Raw genomic sequence first — 24,051 nt, forward strand, 5'->3', positions numbered from 1 at the left:
TTCTGCTTCAATCTCATATGCGTATCCCCATGTGGAAATATGGCATTCTTGCATTTGTCCAGATGACAGAGAGAGACACACAGAGTTTCCGCAATAAGCCTATCTTTTCAGTAATAATGAATTCAATACATTAAACAAACTATAAAATTTTGAAAATTTCTTTTAAGGAAGTTTTAGAATATCCATCAAATAAAGAGAAATAAAGAAGAACTATGTTAATTCTCTTACCTTGACACCAATAGCTTTGAAGAGGGCAGGATGACGGAGAGGCAGCTCCACCATCTCTTTGATCTGAGCAAGCTGTTTTCTGCATCCACCAATATCATCGTATCCAACTTCATTCAAAGATTCTTCCTCGTCCTTCAAATGAAAAAGAAATAAAACAGTTTAAATTGCCTTTAATCATTAGGGGAAGTGGTGGAGTAGTGGATATCCCCCTGGACTAGGAAGCCAGAATCCAAGCTAATGTTCTGGGGTCATGGGTATGAATCTCACCACTGCAGATGGTAAAATCTGACTTCAATAAAAATCCAGAGTCAAATGGCGATCACATAACCATTTTGTGAAAAGCTATCTGGCTCCCTAAGCACCTTCAAGCAAGGAAATTTGGTGCTCTTACCTGGTCTGGCCTAGATGTGACTCCAGGCCGACAGAAATGTGGCTGACTCTTAACTGCATCTCTGGTCAATTAGGGATGGGCAATAAATGATCAGCCAGCAATCTGAACAAATTAAAAAAGACACAAAAAAAACTGCAAATCCGTGAGAGTACAAAGGAATAATTTTGCATGCCCTGAAATAATTTTGAAGCTGTCCATGTGATATTTCTGAGTCTTACGATATAATTACAGCAATCTGAAATAAAACAAAGCATTTTTGACTACTTCAGAACATTAACAACGAAAATTATGCGTTATCACTGCTGTGCTATGCAATAAAGAAATCCCTCTGCAGTCTTTGTCCGAAATACCAAAGATCAGATAGCCAGATGGAAAATATATATTGTCTATAATATATTAGCAATTCATTTCTTTCCTTTCAACCTTCCTTTGGGTATCCTCTTTTTTTTCCTTTATGTTTTAAATGAGAAACAAAGTTTAAATTAAAACCCATCAATGGATTCACCTCCATACCTTTTAATGAGGAAAGATGGTCAGCCTGGGCTTGTTTTCACAGGAGTTTAAAGAGATTTTAGAACACCTTTTTGTGTTCCAAATTTAGAGATCAGCTTAGGAAAAAATTTGGTTTATCAATAATTACTTAAGATATTTTATTCTCTTGTACAAGAACTGTTGCCCATGCTGACAATGATAGGGGGAAATACCATGAGGATGTTTCCTCTTATGGTGGAGAGTACAAGTAGGGGATACAATCTAAGAGTAAAGGTTTACAAACAAAGCAAGAAGAATTTTTTTTAAATCTGAGGGTTGTTCATGTGTGGAATGATCCTCCCCAGAAAGCATTGGATGTTGGGTCATTAAATTTATTCAAGGTTCAGCTAAGATAGACTTCTGATAAACCATGACTCATTTTTGTCTTGACCACCCCAGAGACAAGAGGTTGAGACCAAACTAGTGCAGTCAAAACAAAGGACAGTACAGGGCAGGAACAGGCCTTTTGACTGACACATGATGCCTCTCCAAACTCAAAATCTTTTGCCTCTACGCAGTCTGTATCCTATTCCCTGCATTTTCATATCTGTCAAATTGCCTCTTAAACATGGCTATTGTATCTGCCACCTCTTCTGGCAGTGCATTCAAGGCGCTAACCACCCTTTGTGTAAAAGCAAAACTTGCCTCTCATCTCCTTTAAACTTATTCCCTTTTACCTTAAAGGGTATGCCCACATTTTAACTGGGGAGAAAAAGACTCCAACTATCCATGTCTCTCAATTTTGTAAACCATTTCTGTACCTCTCCAAAGCCTCCACTTCCTTCTGGTAGTGTGCCAACCAGAAGCATACACAATATTCCAAATCAGGCTGAACTAAACAGTACAGTTGCAACATGACTTGGCAATTTTTGCACTCTATGCCCTGACCGATGAAGGCAAGTATGCTAAATGGCTTCTTGACCAACTTATCCACTTGTATTGCCACTTGCAGGGAACTGTGGAGCTCTATGCCTAGTTCCCTTTACTAAGGGTTCTGCCATTTAGTGTATGCATCCCTCCTGAATTAGATCTTCCAACATGCATCACCTCACATCTGTCTGGATTATTCGCCATCTGCCATTTCTCCACCTGTGTCTCCACCTATCTATATCCTGCTCTATCCTCTGGCCATCCTCCTCGCTATCCACAGCTTCCCCAACCTGCATGTCATCCACACACTTACTAATCAGGCCACCTATACTCTCCTCCAAATCATTTATATATTACACAAACAACAGGGGTCCTAGCACAGATCACCACAGAACACCATTGGTCACAGATCTCCACTCAAAAACACCATTCCACCATTACTGTATCTTCTATGATTAAGCCAGTTCTGTATCCATCTTACCATGGATTCCATGTCACTTCAACTTTTGTGTCAGCCTGACATAAATGTAAACGGCCTTGTCAAAGTCCATGTAGACAACATCTACCATCTATCACCCCCTTTGTCACTTCCTCAAAAAGACACAATCACACTCGAGATACAACCTTGTCCACATAAACCCATGCTGCCTATTGCTGATAATTGCATTTATTTTATTAATTTGTGAGAAGTGGGCATTGCTGGCTGGGCAGCATTTATTGCCCATCCCTAGTTGCCTTTGAGGTGGTGAGCTGCCTTCCTGAACCGCTGCAGTCCACCAGCTTTTTGCTTTCCCCACAAATGTGAGCATTTTTCCCCCCTAAATGTGAGCAAATTCCATTCTGAAGAACCTTCTTCATTAACTTCCCTACCATTGATGTGAGGCTCACCGGCCTGTAATTTCTCAAATTATGCCTGTTGCCTTTCTTAAACAAAGGAACAAGACTGGTTATTCTCAAGTTCTTTGGGACTTCTTCTGTGACTGAAGGGGATACAAAGATTTTGTACAAGTCATCAGCAATTTCCTCACCTGTCTCTGTCAGCATTCTGAGACAGATTCCATGAGATCCTGGGGACTTATCTACCTTAATGCTTTTCAAAACAGCCAATACATCCTCCCTTTTTTTATATTTGCGTTCCCTAGAATATGAAGACACCCCTCCTGAGACTCACCATCCACCATGCCCTTCTCCTACGTGAATAGTGACGCAAAGTATTCATTACAGACCTGACCCACTTCCTTTGGCTTCAGGTGTAAAAGCCCCCCCATTGTCCTTGAGCGGACCTTCCCTTTCCCTAGCTACCCTCTTACTCCTCATATATGTATGTAAGAAACGTCTTGGGATTTTTCTCTAATCTGATTTGCCAAAGACAGTTCATGGCCCCTTTTAGTCCTCCTAATTCCTCGTTTGAGTTCTTTTCCGCTATCCTTGTATTCTTCAAGAGCTCTGTCTTCAGTTTCCTCAACCTTATGAATGCCTTTTTTTTCTTTTTGACCAAGGTCTCAATTTTTGTCATCCCAAGTTCCCTGAATTTTCCCATCCTGATCTTTCATTTTCATAGCAACATGCTGATCTTGAACTCTAAATCAACTGGCCTTTAAAAGATTCCAACAGACCAGATGTGGTTTTACCCTCATACAGACACCGTCAATCTACATTCCCCAATTCCTGCTTAATATTGTGGTAGTTAGCCTTCCCCAAGGACCACTCTTATCCTTAAAGCCTACAAAATTATGGTTACTGTTCCTGAAATGCTCTGTCAGTCATTTATACTTCAATCACCTGGCCAGGCTCATTCTCCAATACCAGGTCTCCTAAGGCACCCTCCTAGTTGAATTACTTACATATTGTTTCAACAAACCATCCTGGACACACCTAACAAATCTCCCCCAATCCAAGCTCTTGGGGAAATTAAAAATCACCCACCACAAAAATCCTTTTTTTGTTTTACATTTTTCCATAACCAGTCATTACCTTGACAATAATGGAGCAGATTCAAAAGCCTGAACACCCTATTCTTGCTCACAATCCTATTTCTTATGGTCAATCCCACACATGGTTAACAGTACCTCTCGTTTGATGGGTTCACCCTCACAGTGAATGACTGTGTCTGGAGCAACTATACAATATGGGCTTGGATCAGTTTCCACCACTTTGAATTCCACAGCACGCATTCCACCACGGACCAGGAAAATATCACCTTTAAGATAAATGATAAATTAGTTATACATGGTATTTGGAAAAGTAAATAAAGCATTGAGAAAAGTGAAAAGATTTTGAAACTGTTTTCAGTAATTCTCATCTTTCTATCACAAAGTTGAAGGAACCATTAATACAACAGACGAGACAAATCACTCAGAAAATTAAAAGTTTCAAAAATACTTAAGGTCAAACTGAAAATTCACCTTTCCTGATTGGTCGATAAGCTTCCAGGAAATAGGGTTTGAGATAAACTTCAAATAAGTTCCCAGTAATGCCCTCAACTGTATCATCAAGTGGTAGTACATGGATTCGTTTGCCATACTTTACATCTGGGCATGGCTGAATGCTGAAGGCAAACAGAACACACTTAAAAATTGAAAAATCATATTGAATTGTGCTTCATCCTTCACAGCAAGTAACCTTTATCTTACACAGGATGACATACAGTTTACTGCAAAGATACAGGCTATTCAGTTCAATCAATGCATGTCAGAGTTTATGCTCCATTTGTACTTCTTCCTCTCACCACCACCTATTCCCTTCTCCCTCAAATGTTTGTCCAGATTCCCTTAAACCATCCAAACTATTCACTTTTCTCCATTGTAGTTAGCTCTACATTCTTAACACACTACATCTAGAACCTTTTCCTGAATATGTAATTGGATTTCAGGATGACTATATTATAATCGAAAGCCTTTAGCTACGCTCTTCCATACCAGAGCAAACATTATCTTTAAATCCATTTTATGAAAATCTTCTATGAGGCCCAATACCCCCAGGTACCCCTTCAGCTTTCTTCCTTCAAACCTATTTAATATTCCCAAAATTAAAGTGATCTAGTCAACGTTATTGCACATCTCCTCTGTATCTTCATTACACTAAGTGTATCTTTGTTACAAGTAACAAGAATGGCATGCAATACCTGGTTGTGCTGTAACTACAGTTTTATTCAATTCAGCTTAACTTCGTTGCACATATATTCTGTGTTCCGGCTAATCAAGCATAGATAGTAAGAACTGCTGATGCCGGAATCCGAGATAATAGTGTGGAGCTGGAGGAACACAGCAGACCAGGCAGCATCAGAAGAGCAGGAAAGCTGACGTTTCGGGTCGAGACCCTTAAGAAAATTTCAGCTTTCCTGTTCCTCTAAAGCATCCCAATATGCCTTCTGATCCACTTTCAGGGATCTGTGCACATGTGATACACATTGAGAAGAATAAAACATATGCCATGATTTATTAGGAATCCCAATGCGCTGTTAGCATTCCCCAAATGCATTACCTTACATGTTTTAGACTGAATTTCATTTTCCACTGCTCTGATAATCTGACCAGTCCCCAGTGCTACCTTCCTGCAATCTACATCTGTCGCCTTCTTCGACCACAGTCAACTTTGGTACCGTCTCCAAATTTCTTAAATCATACCCTCTACATTCAAGTCCAAATTACTAATATATATCTTAAAAGGCCAAGGAACTAGTACTGAGTGCAGTAGAACTCCAATGGAAACAGCCTTCCAGACCCATTGATCATTGCCCTTTACTTTCTGCCAATGGAGTAAATTTACATCTTGTCATTTTGGTAGCATTGGTTTTTACTTTCAAAGACCTATGCCATCAAAGGCTAAATTTCACAAAATCTCAAATGCACTACTTCCATCTATCTTTCTTGTTACCTTTTCAAAACAATGTTAATCAGACGCCACTTTCTTAACAAATCAATGCTGACTGTCTTCGATTAAAGTTTTCGTCTACACGATGGTTTATCCTGTCCCAAATATTTTTCCAAGAATATTCCAACCAAACCTATGCTGACTCTTTCTTTTTAAGAAAACAGTCCTGCAAACCACTGTGACCACACCTGCAGCCAGAGATCGGATGTTGTTGTTTGGAGCCACTGGTTTTCCTCAACAGCCAACGATACATTTCATCTACACACAGGATTTATTCACTTCTAAAAGATGTTAAACCCTTTAATACTTAGTATCACTACATGAATTTAAGCTGATATTTCTCACAGGTCCTGACTGAAATGTCTACATTATTCCTTCCTTTTATGTAAACAAAATGGAACTATATACATACCTACTGTGCATAGGTTACACCTAAGATCCTCTTTAGGACCCAGATTCGCTTTAGTTATCGCCTTGCTTTCTTTATATTTTCTATTTATTGGAAAAAAATTGTTTCTTTCTCAATTTTTTGAGCAACATATGCTAATATGCACTCTTTGCTTTCCTAATTCCCTTTATAATTTCACTTTTTACGCTTCCCCCAGGTTTTCAGTAGTAAGTAATCCTCAATATGTAATGAGCTTCCTTCTTATTATTTCACCTCCTTTATATCTAATTGAGTCCAGGGATCGGTGGATTAGTTGGTCCTGTCCTTTTTTTAAAATGAAGTGAACATACCATACTGAACTCTCACTTTCTTCTTTACATGCCTCCCATTAATCTAACATCGATCCACCTTCAAGTAGTTATTCTCAGTTCACTTCAGCTAAACGCATTTCAACTTTGCAAAAATTATATTTTCCCGAGTTGAGAAATTTTATTTCTGGTCTAAAAAAATTTGTTCTCTTCAAAAAAAAAGTTTACCTCACAATGTCACCCAGTCTCACTCTCAGGTTGTTGCGCACAACCCTGTTCATGCGAACCTTCTCATCAGAACACGTATCATCTGATAGAACGATGCAAACTGTTTCCCGTCTCTTCTTTCCTTTCAGCAATACAGTATCACCTCTGAAAAGTTGCAGTTCATCCATCTTTGCCTATTGAATTAGAATAGGTTTAAGCTCAATAAAACTAGAGACAATCACAAAAAGTTAACACCTTACCAGATGTCCATGCATTGTTCAAGGTGAATATAAGGGATCCTGTTGCAACTTGAATTGTGCTGCAAGGTCAAAACGGGAAGCAAGGTTTTGCAGAATTTTATAAGAACTCTCACCCTCACAAAAATTTCTTTAAAATCAGTGCCTGTAAAGTTGTTTTAGACTTTGTTTTTCAAAAAAAAAGTGTTGGGAAAATCCATTCTTAAAAGCTTACCTACTTAATAAGTGTCTAGTGATAACAGAGGCTGATATATGAAAGTGACACTTTGCTTTCTGATTTGTCAAATCAACTTGTTTGCAGCGTAGCATACCCAGCAGAATGCTTTAATAAAACAAATTTTGGATTTTGGTTTAATCTTACAAACTGGAATACTCCAGAAGCTGACTTTTTATAGCAAGAGGTACAGTACAACTTTTTGCAACATAATCAAATTAAACACTAGTTTCTACAATTGTTTTGAATGACATGCAAGAACTGGCCAAATGACAACTGCAAATCCCCCAAGATGAACATCCAATTTTACTATCAAGCATAAGAATGTACCTTGTCTGAGCTCTAAACAAAGTGTGGCTTATATGGAGGATAACCACCCTAAGGACTGGTTGGATCAAACACACTGTTTTGTGTTGCGATTTCGTGATAAAATTTATAGCCTGATAAATTGATTCTATTCAACTAATAGATAAAACCTCCATTAACTCTGTCTTGGATGTCTCCGACAAGCACAAAATTCCAAGTGTAAATATTAAAGGCAGTTCAAATGCAAAAAACAATGCTACTGATGCAAAATGGTGTTTTTAATCTTTTGAAAGTTGTTACAAATCTTATCAAGTCAGAAGTACAGTCTTCAGTAAATAATTCAAGAAATGGGTCAAACGATTTTCAAACTATGTGTGTGGCATAATTGATGCATTATTTGTATCAGTTGGTAACTTCCAATTTTTGAATAATTATTTTTTTAAACTTCATAGAACAGAAAAAAACCAAAGCCAGCCATTTGGCCTGCCAGCTCTCTGCAAAAGCAACTTAGCCAGTCCTACTGTCCTCCTTTCGCTGTAGTCCTACAATATTTTCCTCCTCAGAGAATTGTCCTGTTTGTTCCACAACCATGGTGTCAAGCAGTCCGTTCCATGACCTCAGAGATAGTAGGAACTGCAGATGCTGGAGAATTTGAGACAACAAGGTGCAGAGCTGGATGAACACAGCAGGCCAAGCAGCATCATAGGAGGAAAAAGGCTGACGTTTCAGGCCTAGACCCTTCATCAGAAATGGGGGAGGGCAAAGGGGTTCTGAAATAAATAGGGAGAGAGGGGGAGGCGGATAGAAGATGGATTCTCCAGCATTTGCAGTTCCTACTATCTCTGATTCAATTTTAACCCCACTGCGAAGCCTCTTCTAAGGATGCCTAGCCTGAAGAAGTTACCCTCCTCCCTCTGGACAAACCTCAGGGGATCTCTCTCCCACTGCAACTCTCTCACATCCATCTTCTAATTGCCTCCCCCTCTCTCCCTATTTATTTCAGAACCCCCTTCCCCTCCCCCATTTCTGATGAAGGGTCTAGGCCCGAAACGTCAGCCTTTTTCCTCCTATGATGCTGCTTGGCCTGCTGTGTCCATTCCATGACTTAACTGGTTGCCTTCAGTTCTTCACTATAAATTGCTGTCCTTTGTTTTCAACCCTTTCACAAATGCAGAAATTTCTCCCCATGTATTCTGTCCTGATCGCTCAGGACGTTGAACACCTCTGTCAAATCTCCCCCCAATCTTCTCTCTAAGGAAGGCAACCTTGATTTCCCAAATCTAACCCCATGACTGAATCCACTCATCCATAGATTGATTGAGAATTTGCATTCCTGCTTCATACGTTTCCAACCTACAGAAAAAGTCTCATCGCTTCAGTTATAATTTTTAAGAAAATAAAATTTGATATTCATGTGGAAGGGCAACAGAACTGCGCATACAGACATGCATGTCAGGCAAATCATGTGATCAGATGTCATTATTGCAAATCCAGCAGATCAAAGAACTTCAAACATGCGAACTTACTTTACAATCTAATTTGTCTTCATCTAAATAACACAGCTGCAGCACAATTTCTCAACAGCTTTCAAAAAAAATTTAGTGAACATTCTTTCAATAATAACTTGGAAGATAATGAGTTTAATTATTTGTAACACTTACTTCTTCTAGATATTTAACAGACCCATTGAAAAAAATTGAAATATTTGACACTTTTACAATAAATTCAGTACTTCATGTAAAATATTTTATGTATTTGGGAGTAAGTGAGACAGTTGTGTATAACTTGCCAGTATCACTCAGAAGGATAAAAACATTTCACACCATGCTTTCTCTGGCAGCTTTTCATTCATATGCAGTGTCACTGAAATAGAACTTGAAGCAAACCTAGAAAATATTTATATGTTTCCAAATAATTTAAGGGATTTTCTACCATTTAACAAAACAGATAATTTGTGCAACACCTCAAAACCTCTTCCTTACGTTAGTGACAAAAGAACTGCTGTTCTAGTTGCATAATGAATCTGTACATGCTAGTCAAATAAAGTGAAAATTACATGGAAGTAGGAGTGTTATTTGTTGGAAAGGTTATGATGCACAACATCAGTTGGGGAAGCTGAAGTGGCCAAACAACAAGTGGGAAAAGGGAAATGCAAATAAGGCAAAATCAACATGTACAGATAAAGGACGCCAAATTACACGGTATATTAATGTCTTGCAGTTGGAAATTGAAACTCTCAAGTATAGTTAAGCAAACCATAATGGAAGAAGCATGTTGGGGATACTACATTCATATGTAAATAGCTAATTTAAATTAGCATCTGCAAATAGTGATTCATTTAGATCTGCAGCACTTCATTGCAGAAGCATGGTGGCCTTTAGAAGGACAGAGGTCTAACGTCCCCAAAACTTTGAGACGATCTCGAGACATGGGGATGACAAATAAACGACTCAGCTTTGTTCAGCAGATAATTGGAGGTTTACCCAAAACAGTTCAGGTGCATGAGCAATGAGCAGCGCTGTACGGTGATTAATGAGATTTGAAATGTGCAATTTTGGGAGGCTGGTAAAGTGCAAACACTGCCAAAGATTTTCAGCCATCAGCTCAGTGTATCGGAGATAACAAGATGTAGAGCTGGATGAATACAGCAGGCCAAGCAGCATCAGAGGTGCAGGAAGGCTGACGTTTCAGGCCTAGACCCTTAAATCTCAGTGTATCTGTTTTATTGAGCAATTGAAAGGACAAGGATGCTTACTGATACAAATCAGCACAAACAGGAGGGCGGCAGCAATGAACCAAAGGTTTATTTAATAATCAGACCCAGTGTTTGGGAATGGCAGCTGACAATAAGTATATCAAAGCTTAAACATCAACAGATAGAGATCTGTTGGTTCTTCTCCCACATGGTCTCTCTAATAAAACAATTTTGATAAAATACAGACAGTTCACTATTTTTCAACTGAAATATGCAGTCAGTAACAGAAAATTTCAGTTAACAGATTCTCATTCTTTCAGTGTATATAAAAGACATGCTTTGCTGAATAACATGGATAGGTCTCTGTATAGGAAAGGTTTAGAGGGATATGGGCCAAACGCAGACCAATGGTACAAGTTCGGATAGGAAACTTGGTTAACATGGACAAGTTGGGCCAAGGGTCAGTTTCCATACTGTACGACTGTGACTCTAACTGGACAGTAAAATTATTTCGAAGCTGTTCTCTTAACTTTGGCTATGTATTGGTCTTGCTGACAGTTTGAAACCTTAAACCTAAATTTCAAAAGACTGTGCGTTTGTTTTATTACTATTGCAAATATTTTCTATAATGTGGTGCAAATGGTGATCTGATCACCACAAGTTTGACTAATATCACAATTCTACTTGACTGTCTTAAGAAGCACTAGTTATTCACATCAGAACAAATACTGTGATATAGCTGAAGCAAATACAAGAATATGATTTTTTTCCGTTAAACATCCTTGTTTCAGAAGCAAAGCTGGAATAGAGTTACTGTTGAGGGCAAATTAAAGTCATAGAGACGTACAGCATGGAAACAGACTCTTCGGTCCAACTTGTCCATGCCGACCAGCTATCCTAATTAGTCGAGTCCCATTTGTCAACATTTGGCCAATATCCCTCTAAACACTTCCTGTTCAAACACCCATTCAGATGCCTTTTAAATGTTGAAATTGTACCAACCTCCACCATTTCCTCCAGCAGTTCATTCCATACATGAACCACCCTCTGCATGGAAAAGATTGTCCCTTGGGTCCCTTTTAAATCTTTCCCCTCTCACCTTAAACGTATGCCTTCTAGTTTTGGGCTCCCCTACCTTGGGAAAAAGACCTTGGCTATTCACCCTATCCATGGTCCCTGATGATTTTATAAACCTCTCTAAGGTCACCCCTCAGCCTCCAACACTCCAGGGAAAATAGCCCCAGCCTATTCAGCCTCTCCCTATAGGTCAAACGCTCCAACCTTGACAACATCCTTGTAGATCTTTTCTGAACCTTTTCAGGTTTCACAACATCGTTCCTATAGCAGGGAGACCAGAATTGAACACAGTATTCCAAAAGTGGCCTAACCAATGTGCTGTACAGATGCACATGACACACCAACTCCTATACTTGTTACACTGGCCGATAAAGGAAAGTGCACCAAATGCCTTCTTCACTAACAAAAACAAAGTTGCTGGAAAAGCTCAGCAGGTCTGGCAGCATCTGTGAAGGAGAAAACAGAGTTAACATTTCGGGTCCAGTGACCCTTCCTCAGAACTGATGGTGGCTGGGAAAACGTCAGTTTATTTGCAGAAAATAGGGAGGTGGGTGGGGTAGGGAGTAAACGATAGGATAGAGCCCAAAGAGAGAGAGAAAGACAGTTGGACAGACAAAGGAGTTGCTAACAATCAGGCTGGGAGGGCGAGTAGTTGTTAATGGGGACTGTTAGTGACTAACAACAGCGGGTGTGTAGTGGCAGGCTATGTGGTAACAAGGCCTGGTATGTGGAGTGGGGTCTGGGACATGGGAGAGTTTAGGCCCTAAAATTATTGAACGCAATATTGAGTCCGGAGGGCTGTAGGGTCCCCTAGCGGAAAATGAGGTGTTGTTCCTCCAGCTTGCGTTGGACTTCACTGGAACACTGTAGCAAGCCAGAGACAGAGATGTTGGCCAGGGAGCAAGGTGGTGCATTGAAGTGGCAGACAACAGGTAGTTGAGGGTCTTTTTTGCAAGCAGAATGTAGATGTTCTGCAAAGCGGTCGCCAAGTCTACGCTTCGTTTCCCCAATGTAGAGGAGACCACATTGTGAGCAGCGAATGCAGTAGACTAGATTCTTGGAAGTGCAGATGAAGTGTTGCTTCACCTGAAAGGTATGTTTGGGCCCTTGGATTCGGGGGAGGGAGGAGGTAAATGCGCAGGTTTGCGCCTTCGCCGGTTACAGGGGAAGGTGCTGTAGGGCTGTGGGGAGGTGTTGGGGGTGATGGAAGTGTGGACCAGGGTGTCCCAGAGGGAACGGTCCCTGCGGAAGGCGGACAAGGGAGGGGAGGGGAATATGTGTCTGGTGGTGGCATCTTGCTGGAGGTGGCGGAAATGGCATCTGATGATCTTCTAAATGTGGATGCTGGTGGGATTGTAGGTAAGGATAAGGGGAACCCTATCGCTGTTGCTGGAGGGAAGAGAGGGGGTGAGGGCTGAAGTGCAGGAGATGGGTCGGACCTGGTTGAGGGCCCTGTCGACAATGGAGCTGGGGAATCCTTGGTTGAGGAAGAAGGTGGACATTTTGGAGGCTCCCTTGTCGAAGTTGGCCTCATCTGAACATATACGATGGAGACGGAGGAACTGAGAGAATGGGATAGAGTCTTTACAGGAAGTGGGTTGTGAAGATGTATAGTCCAACCTTCTTCACTACCCGTCTACCTGAGAGTCCAAGTTCAAAGGAACAATATGCAATGAAACAGAGGTACCACGGAGCCTGCGGCTCAGATGTAACAGGGCGGGTTGATGAGATAGTTAAAGATGCATTTGAGATGCTTCCCTTTCTTAGAATATCTTGAGCAGGGAACAGATGCCAGAACTGCATACAGGAATCAGATCAGAGCTTGAATACTGTCCACAGATCTGGTCACCACATTAAAAGAAAGCTGAGATTGCATTAAAGAGGGTGCAAAGTAAAATTACAAGTAAGTTAAAAATTTTCAGTCTTGGCAATGATGAGAAAAGATTATATAAGCCCTTGGAGGGAGAGTGGACTATACAGCCTATTCTGCCAGCCTCATTATTCAATACAATTGCGGCTGATCTTCAGCTTAGACTGCCTGGGATTATTTTCCTTCAAAGTGCAGATTGAGGGATGACTTGACCCTGGCAAATAAAATTAATAGCCTGCCGAGGCTCTTTATAATCTTAGCAAAGGGATCAAAAAGCAAGTGACACGAATTTAAAGTAATCAGTAAGAGAATGAACAAACAGGTGAGCAAATATTTTACATTTCAAGGATTACACATTAAAAAAAATACTCAGATGTCTTGCAAAGCTGTCATCCCATACAGCTATGGACTATGTGTAGGTGGTTTGGATAGCTAAATATTGATCGATCAGGACGAACACAATGAGCTAAATGGCTGTCTCCTGTATCATCCTGTATTATTTTCCACAATATTGATCTCAAATCTCCAAATATACAAAAACAGCGACCGGAAAAAGATTTACTGCTGCACTCAGCTCATCCCATAGATTTATGCATAACAGCTCCCACGAGTTGCTTTGGGTCACTGTACCTTACGAATGTTACAAGGTTGTGTACAGTAATTGTGAATTGGAAGGTAGGAACCTAGAATTCTGTTTGTAAAACATGATAATGGAGAAGATTGCGTGGTTCCTTTAAGAGGTAAAGTGCTTTTCTAAGCTTGGCAATTTATACAGAAAAAAAAGTGTGTTTATATGTAGCTGAAGATGTACAGCCAGTTCTGAATTTGAAACATGTATCAATTGGATGTGTGATTGTTTTGATGTTTTGGCAACTAGCTGGAATCAGCCAATTAATTTAAACCAAGCACTTAGCGATTGAAAGCCAACTGAATTTAAATCTGATGGTTTTGACAACTTCGGACCAATGCTATTGTAAGGAAATTTATATGTTATCTAAGATACATAAGGAAAGGGTTTTTGAAAATCAGGGCAAGTGTGAACCGCCATCCGAGAAATAAGCGCCTAGCTATCACAAGAGATCGCTAAGCTCTCTAAGACAGCATCAGCTATGTACAAAAGGTACCACGGCACTTCTAGCTAAGAGTCCTCACAGAAGATTTCACAGAGAAGACATCCCTGACAGCTGGATCAGCAGAAGAAAGGTGTGTAGACTTTCAGAGATTAAGTTTTAATTTATTTTCTTATTACTTGAGTTTATTTAAGTGGGACTAATGTTTATTGGAACAGCATACTAGTAGAATTTAGTTCAGTTAGGGAATAGTTAGTAGTTAAGGGGGAATTGTTTGGTTTGTTAGCAATTCTGTCAATTTGTTCACTGTTAGGGTTAAATAAATAAATTGTTACTTATTACTTATATAAAGTCAATCTCAGGGATTTTCTTTCATTTAACCACTCTTTTTAACAGATTACAAAGGCAAGGTGTGCTTCTTGGGGTGTTTCGGGTTACTTATTAGGAGGGAACCTCTATTCCTACCGTAACAGACTGGGGGCTTGTGTTTCGGTTTAATTATCAGAGGGGTTCAAACTCCTCTCTGTAACACAAAACAACATTGTAAGAGTTTACCCACCTCCAATCAAAGAATTTTTATTTCATCCTTAAAAGGCTTGCATCCATATTAGCACACTGTGGCAATGCCAATAATTATATTGAGCAAATTTCGCATATTTGCTGTCACATGAGCTAAATTCCAACTTGATATTATCAAATTGTGGCATCCCATAGATTTCAGGGAGTAGGAGGGAAGAAGTAGAAGCAAAGGTCAGAAAATACGTGCATGTTGATATCTGGTGAGGGCAAGACTTTAGTCAGCCACCTCACCTCTCACCTAAAGCTGTACATAAAGGTCACGCATGAAGAATAGTAGCTTAGAAGTACTGACAAGCTACTGACACCCTTGAACACTTCTTCAGAATTTTTGCAAGTTCCGCACAGATACTTCTGGGCTTCTGCACAACCTCGAGGCAACTCTGCATGAAACAGTATTTGCACATCTTTGAGGGCCACCAGAGAAAAAGAAATAATGAAAAGGATAAGTTGAAACCAGAGTCTTTAAATTATTAAACAAACTGCACTACTATTAGCTTACCTGAGACAGTGAAACCACACTGTTGTCTTCATTAATTGCTTCATCAACAATTAGTCGATTGGGTCTATGCTTCTGCTTCAGAATAGCAGTTGACAAGTCATCACATTTGGACCTACAAAACAAAAAAGCTTTGCATTACATGGTCACACGTGATCAGTAACATTAAAAGCCCCACCATCTGATGACACATCAACGTTTAGGATATTCTGGAGAAACTCATTCAACTGTGTCAATTTGAACCTCGTTTTTTTGTTAGTAGATGTATAGTAGTAACAAGATTAATGATAAACAACCATAGCACTTTAGATGATGTTAGATTCTACTGTATGAGAATTTTACGACCAAATTTCAGTTGCTTCCACAGATTAAATAGTATTACATTTTAAGACCTATAGTCCACCACCAAGAGTTTTGAAACTAGTATAGTGTATCAGTATAATGTAGAATATGCTGTAACAACTTAAAATAAGTTAAAATTTAAGAAATAAAGTTGTTACAGCATATTCTACATTATACTGATTTCCAAACCATAACAAAAAATGGCTTTCACGTTTTGCTACACCAATAGAGACTACGTACACAAGGGGACAGTATTTATTTTAAAACATGAGCTATAAATCAAGCATGCTCCCGTTTTCTGGATGACAGCAGCAGTTTATATATTCCTCTCAAAGAAAAACCACTAGTTGTTAGCAACTGTGATGAAAGTTCATAACAGTGTCAAGTAAAAATTGGAGCTTAAAAGGACAAGAAAAATGGATTTGAATTCTCAGTTCTATAAAGGTCTGACTTTTTTAACTCTTAAAATGGTCAGATAATCATACTGAACGAGTTCAAAACAGACTTTGGAACAAGTCATATAAAGACACAGACACAAAGAGACAGCGCGAGCAGGGGCCAGGGGGTTCATGAGGGGAGAAGAGGCATAACAGCAAAATCACAACCATCATGAATATTAAAGTCATTCCATGAACATAGTCTTTTCTCCATGCTCTCATTTCTTACCTCCACTTGTACACTTTCCAATTCAAAATTATTTCTTGCTATAGTACTTATTCTTCTACCAACAATGCAACCCACCATCCTTTCAAAAAGTCACATATCTCTGAATATTTAGTGCCCAACTTTGATCTCTCTGTAACCATGTCTCCAAGACAGCTACAAGATCATACTATTAACCTGTATATGTGCCATTAATTCAGTTATTTTATACCAAAAGCATTCAAGAGCCATTAATTTTGCGTTTTTAACCAGATTGTCCCCCTTTGACCCCATTCACAACTGTTTTTTTCTGTGTTTGTATACACTATTCATTCCTAATCTAATCTATTCTGGGTATCATTACCCAAATAGCTGCCCCTGTAATATTGCCATATTTTCTGACCTGTAGGCCTGTATTTCCCCACTCCTAAATCCTCTTCACCCTCTAATTAGTTTAAAGCCCTCTCTGCAGCCCTAGTTATTCAATTCGCTAGGATTCTGGTATAGAATTACTTTGACATTGATACTGAAAAACCCACAGTATACTACGGCATGCAGTAGAAAATGAGTTAATGTGAAGAAACACATTCTCAAACAATTACATGTGATACAGCAAATAAAGACATGTAGCATGTCACATATTTTAACCTACAAATTATTTTGGTTGCCAATTCACTTTGATTTGAGTCGGGAGCTAAGCTCAGTTATTACATTTTCTTGAAGCACAGCAAATTGCCCATTGGCTTTATTTTAAAACAAACATGTATTTGCTCATTATTTTTAAAATGTCTCTAACTAAAACTTAAAATAGAACATTAAGCCCTTTTAAAGCATATTTTTTAGTGTGGCAGCAGCAGCCTTTTCAATTTCACATCAAATTTCTTTTGATAACAGCAGTAAACAAAGTGCGTACCTAAATAAAGCTAGAAAAATAACAGAGATTGAATACACCAGGTTTGAGAAGCACTCAAGTTTTTCTAAGACTAAAAGCCAGATTTTCTTAGAGAAATCAGGAATTGAAATAAAAGACGAACAACGAACTTAACAACTTATTTCCAAGTCAGTTTGTCAATGATTATTGGCTCTCAGAGTTCATTATCATGTTTCCTCTTGGTCTGCCCAATCACAGATGTTCAAATCTTGTCAGGTCCCGTAGGCTTGTCCCATGGCAAGGTTGAGTATATAAAATTTAAATCCAGGTTTCCATTTAATTTGCATATGTCTCAAGCAATGAGATAACATTGCTTAAGAGGCTGACAGGCCAATAAAAATAAAAGCCAAACCAGCGCAGAGAAATTCCAAAAAAAAAGGAGTGTGGTGATTCCATGGCGCACTCCTACTTTAGTGTATTCTCCAATACTTAACAGCAGATTAAGTGAGTTAATTCTTGTAATTCAACTGTGCTGTTTTTGCCTCAACGGTAATGAAATATTCTTGATTCAATTTCACTTGTATAGTTATATCTATTGTACCTATCAGTGGTGATCAAGTATACACATTTATAGAGCACTTTCAATATACTAAAATGTCCCACTGTGCTGCACAGGTATGTTCTCAAACAAAATTTGACGCCAGTCCATGAAGAGCAATATTTTATCAGATGACCATAAATCTGAACAAAAAGCTAAGTTTTGAAGAGGAAAAAGGGGCAGATAAGGGAAATGTTTATGGCGGGAACTCCAGAGCTCAGTCAAAGCAATTGTCATGTGCAGCAATATTGGGAATGCACACTGCTAGAAAGAGAGAAGTGAATGTGTCTGAAAATTGCAGAGGTGATAGAAGGTTAAAAAACAAGGGAGGGAAAGGCCATGGAGGCATTTGACAACAGGGAGGGGAATATTAAAAGTTGAACCTTTGACCAATTGGAAGATAACATATGTCAGTGAGCACAGAGATGACAGGTGAATAGTTTGAGTTACAAGACAGGTAGTAGAGTTTTGAAAGTGGTCAAATTCACAAACTGGAAGTTGGGAATTTGCCCAGGTACTTGGAAGTACTGAAATTGAAAGCACAGTTTCTGTAGATTCAAAATTAACAAATGAACAAGTCAAAAATACTGGAGACAGATTTTTAAAATGTGAAATAATTACAGTCAATTGGACTACCAGAGATCATACTTCATGATAATGCTGGTTAAAAATTAGGCATGGTCCATTCCAGCCAAATAGGTTTGAAAATTTAAACCTGTGAACATAACGTTAAAACGAACAAGGCTGTACACCACTGTTTGTAGGGCTTTCCTTCAGAGAGCCTTGAATTGTGCATTCACGTATATTCAGCAACTCTTTCCAACCTGGGATTCCTACCACCTCAAAGGACAAGGACGGCAGCTGAACAGGAACGCTGCAACCTACAAGTTCCCTTCCAAGCCACATACCATCCTGACTTGGAAATATTCAAGAGTTCCTTCACTTTCACTGGGTTAAAATCCTGGAACTCCCTTCCTAACACCACAGATGTACCTATAGAAACATAGAAAATAGGTGCACGAGTAGGCCATTCGGCTTTTTGACCTAGCACCACTATTCAATATGATCATGGCTGACCTTGCAATTTCAATATCCCACTCCCATTTTTCTTTTAATACCCCCTTGATCCCTTTAGCTGAAAGGGTCACGTCCAGTTCCCTCTTGAATATATTTAATGAATGGCCCAAGAGCTTTCTGTGGTACAGACTTCCACAGGTTCATAACACTGAGTGGAGAAATTCTTCCTCATCTCAGTCCTGAATGGCTTACCCCTTATTCTTAAGACTGTGACCCCGAGTTCTGAACTTCCCCTAACATCGGGAATATTCTTCCTGCATCTAATCTGTCCAGTCCCATCAGAATTTTATATGTTTCTACAAGATCCCCTAAGACCATTCAATCCAGTTTTTCTTCATATGTCAGTCCTGCCATCCCAGGAATCAGTCTGGTGAACCTTTGCTGGACTCCCTCAATAGCAAGAAAGTCTTTCCTGAGACTCGGGGATCAAAACTCTCTCTTATGGACTGCAGCAGCTCAAGGTGGTACTCACCACCATAAAAGGAATTAAAGATGGACAATAAATGCTGGCCTCGCCAGTGATGTCCATGTCCTATGATTTAAAAATAAAATCACAATTGCCAGCACCCCTTCAACACCTCAACCAAATGCCCATCATTCAGGCATAAATCCCCACAGTATGATGAAGTATCGATTGAGGGAGATGTCACAATCAAATTCATTACCGTTCTCACCTGACATGCATAAGATTGTTCCAATTTTTGAAGAATGACTGGGCAGTTATTTCAAGTTACAATCCCAACCTGCTTCTCACATTTCATGAAGTAACCAAGAACTTTTCGCAATGTGAGCAGGCAGAACCAAGTTACAACAACTTGCATTTATATAGTAATATCAATAGAATAAAATATGACAGGTACCTAGAGGAGAATGATGAAACAAAACTTGACAACAAGCCAAAAACGTGGTTAAACTTGTAAATGGTGGTTTTAAAAACAGAGAGATAGAGAGGCAGAGAAGCTTAGGGAGGGTTAAAAAATTTCACTGGGTTAGGATGATGTTTCAAACAATCAAACATTCACTCTGGGGAGAATGGAACAACTGAACCACCATAATGTAAATAGACTCTTCACATCAGAAAGCCTTTGATATAATTGTTCAATATCAACTCCTAGCATAAAAAAGGAATATGAAAACTATTTCCACTTTTGCACTGCCAAACGTTGTAAGGTATTAGCCATATGACAATTGATTTTGGTAAAGAACAGGAATATGTCAAGGTATGTCTAATTCAATGAGAATACTGGAAGTACAAAATTTAACACTACTTAAGGCTGCAGTCAACAAGCAAATTTTTGTTGTAAGATTAAAGACCATCAGACAAAGAAAACAAAATCACAGAACTTCAGACAAAGGAAGACCTCCTGTTTTTATGCAACCATTCAATGTTGAGATGATTTGAAATAATTTCTCCTGGTAATTATGGAGTGTAGTATAACAGATGAATGCAGAGTGATATTTATTACGTTGCTTGGCAGACTCAGAGACAAGCTTCATTCGTAGCTAATGTAAATAACATAGCTCAAACGTATATCATCCCATGCCATAAATCAGAGAACATGGCACTTCCACACAATTGAGTGTAACTGCTCATTGTTAAGTCTCAAGTAAAGAGTAATCATATCCAAGATTACCAGGGCTGGTAACATTGGCAGCACTCACTAACCATGGAGAATATTAGACACTTGGAACTCTCCATCCCTTTGCATGATCTAAACTAGGATTCTGAAGATAAAATAAAACTTCAGGGACCATGTAATATCCAGTTGCATATGTAATTTTATTTCTAATCAAGCTTTTCATATAATCATCAGTTTGATGCTATTTTATATATACCCAGTCTTAAAAGATATTTTAACACACAGAACAGCACATTATTTTTTCATAGTCAAAAATTAAAAGTTTTTCACTGACACATTGAAGAATTATTTCTGACAGCATGGAATTTATACATAATTGAAAATCACATAAGCACAGTGGTTGCAGTACAGGAAGCCTTCTGATACAAAATTCACATTATACTCTTATGTATGCTATGCTTGTAGTTCCAGTTGCCTGTAATTCCGACAATGGTATCAAATTCCCTTCTAAAAGCCAAAATTAAAACTGCTCCACCAACCTTTCAAGTAATGCAATTCAGATCATAACCATTTGCATATTTAATTCAAAATGTCCACAATGTACTCTTATGTAAAGTATGACCTAGCTGGATAGCACACAAAATAATACTTTTCACTATATCTCAGAACATGTGACAATAATAAATCAAATCTTAGGATTATTTCAGAGGCAAAATACAAATGCCTAACGGTCACTTAGTAAGCATGGCACTGAAGCAACTTAAGTGAATTTATAATTGCAAACATAAAATCCCAACTCAAAAAGGAAAGTCTCAGGAAGTCAATTGTTATAATGTTGTAGACGTTAGACATTCAGTTACATTGATCTCTACCTAGCCATACCGTATTAATTTTTACAGCTGCACAGTGCACTTCATCTGCAGGTGAAGGGAATGGGAAAAAAAATCAAATATGTCTGCGAGTAAAAAAACGTAAACTTCAGTTAATCACAAATTATTGCACGCCCGCCTTGATGTGAACCAGGTTAGAGGTTGGAAAATGAACGAAAATTGATTAAATCCCATTTCGCTAGGTCTCGATTTTTACAAGATGTCAGCAACAAATGTGCCAAACTCCACAAAAAAGGCCCCCCCAAAAACAAAAAAAAATCGCCCTCGTCATCCTCATAACTCGGCTGAAACAAACTGCAGCAAATAATTGCGAAGCGATTTTTAACTCCATTTCCAGAGAGGGGCTTTGGTGAAAATAAACCGAAGACAGAAACTCCGCTCTGAGATCTGGCCTCTTCAATGAGATGCAGCCTCTCCCAGCTAGGCCAGGATGACACAGTGAAATCGGGCGAGGAACAAACCAGCCTCTCCCTTCCCCCTTCCTGCAGTGGACGAGGAAAAGCCTGAGGCCTACCGGCCTTCAACGAGACCGGGAACTACCATCCGCTTCATTGATACATCCTAGGATATACTTACTCTCCTCCCGAAGCCATTGCCGATCTGTCTCCCCTTGCTCACAGGGATTCACTTTTCTGACTCTCTGATGGACAATATTTTAACCCGTTTTTGTGCTGTCTCCCCTGTCACTCAATGGTCCCTTCTCGCTCCAGTTGCCGAAGTACCAAAAAAAAAGCCCCTGGCAGCCGCTCCGCCGCGTCACTCCGAGCTCACAACGAGGCTACCCAATCCAGAACCTTCTCCCGGAGCCGTGACCTCGCAGTCCCGCCCACCTCCGCGCCTGCGCCGCCAAAGAAAGCGCGTAAGCCCGCCCCTAACTGTCAATCACCGTACCCGGAAAGGATAGCGCGCTGCTGTTGTGTCGAGTCATTCTAAAACACTGTTCCATCAAGCGTGGTGAAGATGTATAGTGGCAGGGCTGTCGGCACCTCATTGATCTGGGTTTAAATAATTTTTGAATCGTTTTGAAACTGAAACTTTACAAATAACTGGCTTTTTCTTCCCAACTCCAAGTTGACCATTGGTGATTGTAATCCTTAACAATTTCCACTGCGTCCTTTGGTTTTCAAGGTCTAACAGATGGCAATTTGTATGGAACCCATTCTCTCCTGTTGTTACGTTGATACGTCATTAAGAATATCAAAAGGGAGTAGGTTTAGACAAGGTGGTTCGTGGAGAAAGACGGGCGTACACGATGGTCTGCAAGTACTGCAACATCTTTATATGAGAATGTCAAGAGAGTCGGGGCAGAGGTGAGCGTAGTGCTCATTACTAAGGAGAAGGTGGAGACAACACAGCTGGAGGAAAGAAGAGTCCCGACCCGAAACGTCAACTTTCCTGCTGCTCTGATGCTGCCTGACCTGCTGTGTTCATCCAGCTCCACACTATATTGTCTCAGGATACAGAAGGACTTGGACAAACCAGGAAAGTGGACAAAGAAGTGGCAGGTGCACCACGTTGTGGGAAAGTGAGAGGTTATGCACTGTGGTAGGAAAAATAGAAGTGTAGATTGTTTTCTAAATGCGGAAAGGCATCGGAAATCTGAAGCACAAAGGGACTTGGGAGTCCTAGTTCATGATTCTGTTAAGGCTAACATGCAGGTTCAGTTGGCAGTTAGGAAGGCAAATGCAATGTTAGCATTCATTTCAAGAGGGCAAGTATACAAGAGAAGTGTTGTACTGCTGCGGCTGTATAACGCTCTTGTCAGAATGAATTTGGAATACTTTGGCAGTTTTGGGTCCTGTATCTAAGGAACGATGTGCTGTCCTTGATGAAGGTACAAGAATGATCCTGAGGATAAAGGGCTTTGACATATGAGGAACAGTTGACGACTCTGGGTCTGTATTCAATGTAGTTCAGAAGGATGAGGGGGGAATAGAGTGAACATGGAGAAGATGTTTCCCCTAATAAGAGAGACAGGGGACTGAGGGTACAGCCTCAGAGTAAAGGGACAACACTTTAGAACTGAGGTGAGGAAGAATCTCTTCAGCCAGAGAGTGGTAAATCTGTAGAACTCATTGCTGCAGAAGGTTGTAATTGGTAAGGGGAGCAAAGGCTACAGGGATAAGGCTGGAGAATGAGGTGGAGAAGCATATCAGCCATGATCAAACAGCAGAGCAGATTCAATGGGCCAAATGGTCTAATTCTGACTCTATAACTTATGCTCTTCTGGCCTTTATCAAAATACCTTAACATGAACGATGTTGATATTGAGATTTGAGTATTGAAGCTGCTTCAGTACAACCTCCAGGCAGGTGGAGGGATCCAAGAGGTAGTGCTGAAGGAGCCTCAGCCCTTGGGCTTGTCTAACAGGATTGAGATTTTTGCTCCCTGTGTAGACAAGAGCAGGGATTGTAGAGAGAATGAACAAAATGACCATAACACCATGGCTCAGGGAGCCATCAAGAGAGGGGAGAAAAAAGAAATGTAGTTGTAATTGAGGATAATATAGTCAGGGGAATATCCACTGATCTCTGTGGCCAGGATTGAGAGTTCTGTTTTGCCTTCCTAGTGCCCGGGTTCAGGATATCTCATCGGGGCTGCAGAGGAATTTGGAATGAAAGGTGAAAGATCCAGTTGTTATGGTCCAACGATATAGGTAGAAAGAGGAAAGAGGTTCTGCTGAGGCAATGT

At 39.8% G+C, this 24,051-nt stretch overlaps 1 protein-coding gene across 1 annotated transcript in view; it reads right to left on the bottom strand.

Moving 5' to 3' along the window:
- The window catches only part of LOC109927012 (transitional endoplasmic reticulum ATPase), a 38,526-nt gene extending 16,395 nt beyond the window's left edge, over nucleotides 1–22,131 (bottom strand). Inside the window, exons 1-6 of the mRNA XM_048595327.1 lie at nucleotides 21,937–22,131; nucleotides 15,364–15,475; nucleotides 6,818–6,990; nucleotides 4,426–4,568; nucleotides 4,090–4,220; nucleotides 229–360 (exon numbers count right to left, since the gene is read on the bottom strand). Coding sequence (XP_048451284.1) covers nucleotides 229–360; nucleotides 4,090–4,220; nucleotides 4,426–4,568; nucleotides 6,818–6,990; nucleotides 15,364–15,475; nucleotides 21,937–21,953 — 708 coding nt within the window. The 5' untranslated portion in view covers nucleotides 21,954–22,131. The remainder of the gene's footprint in view (nucleotides 1–228; nucleotides 361–4,089; nucleotides 4,221–4,425; nucleotides 4,569–6,817; nucleotides 6,991–15,363; nucleotides 15,476–21,936) is intronic.
- Between the last annotated feature and the right edge of the window lie 1,920 nt (nucleotides 22,132–24,051).

This window comes from Rhincodon typus, chromosome 1 (genome assembly GCF_021869965.1).
Source record: "Rhincodon typus isolate 14 chromosome 1, sRhiTyp1.1, whole genome shotgun sequence".
Taxonomy (NCBI): Eukaryota; Metazoa; Chordata; class Chondrichthyes; order Orectolobiformes; family Rhincodontidae; genus Rhincodon; species Rhincodon typus.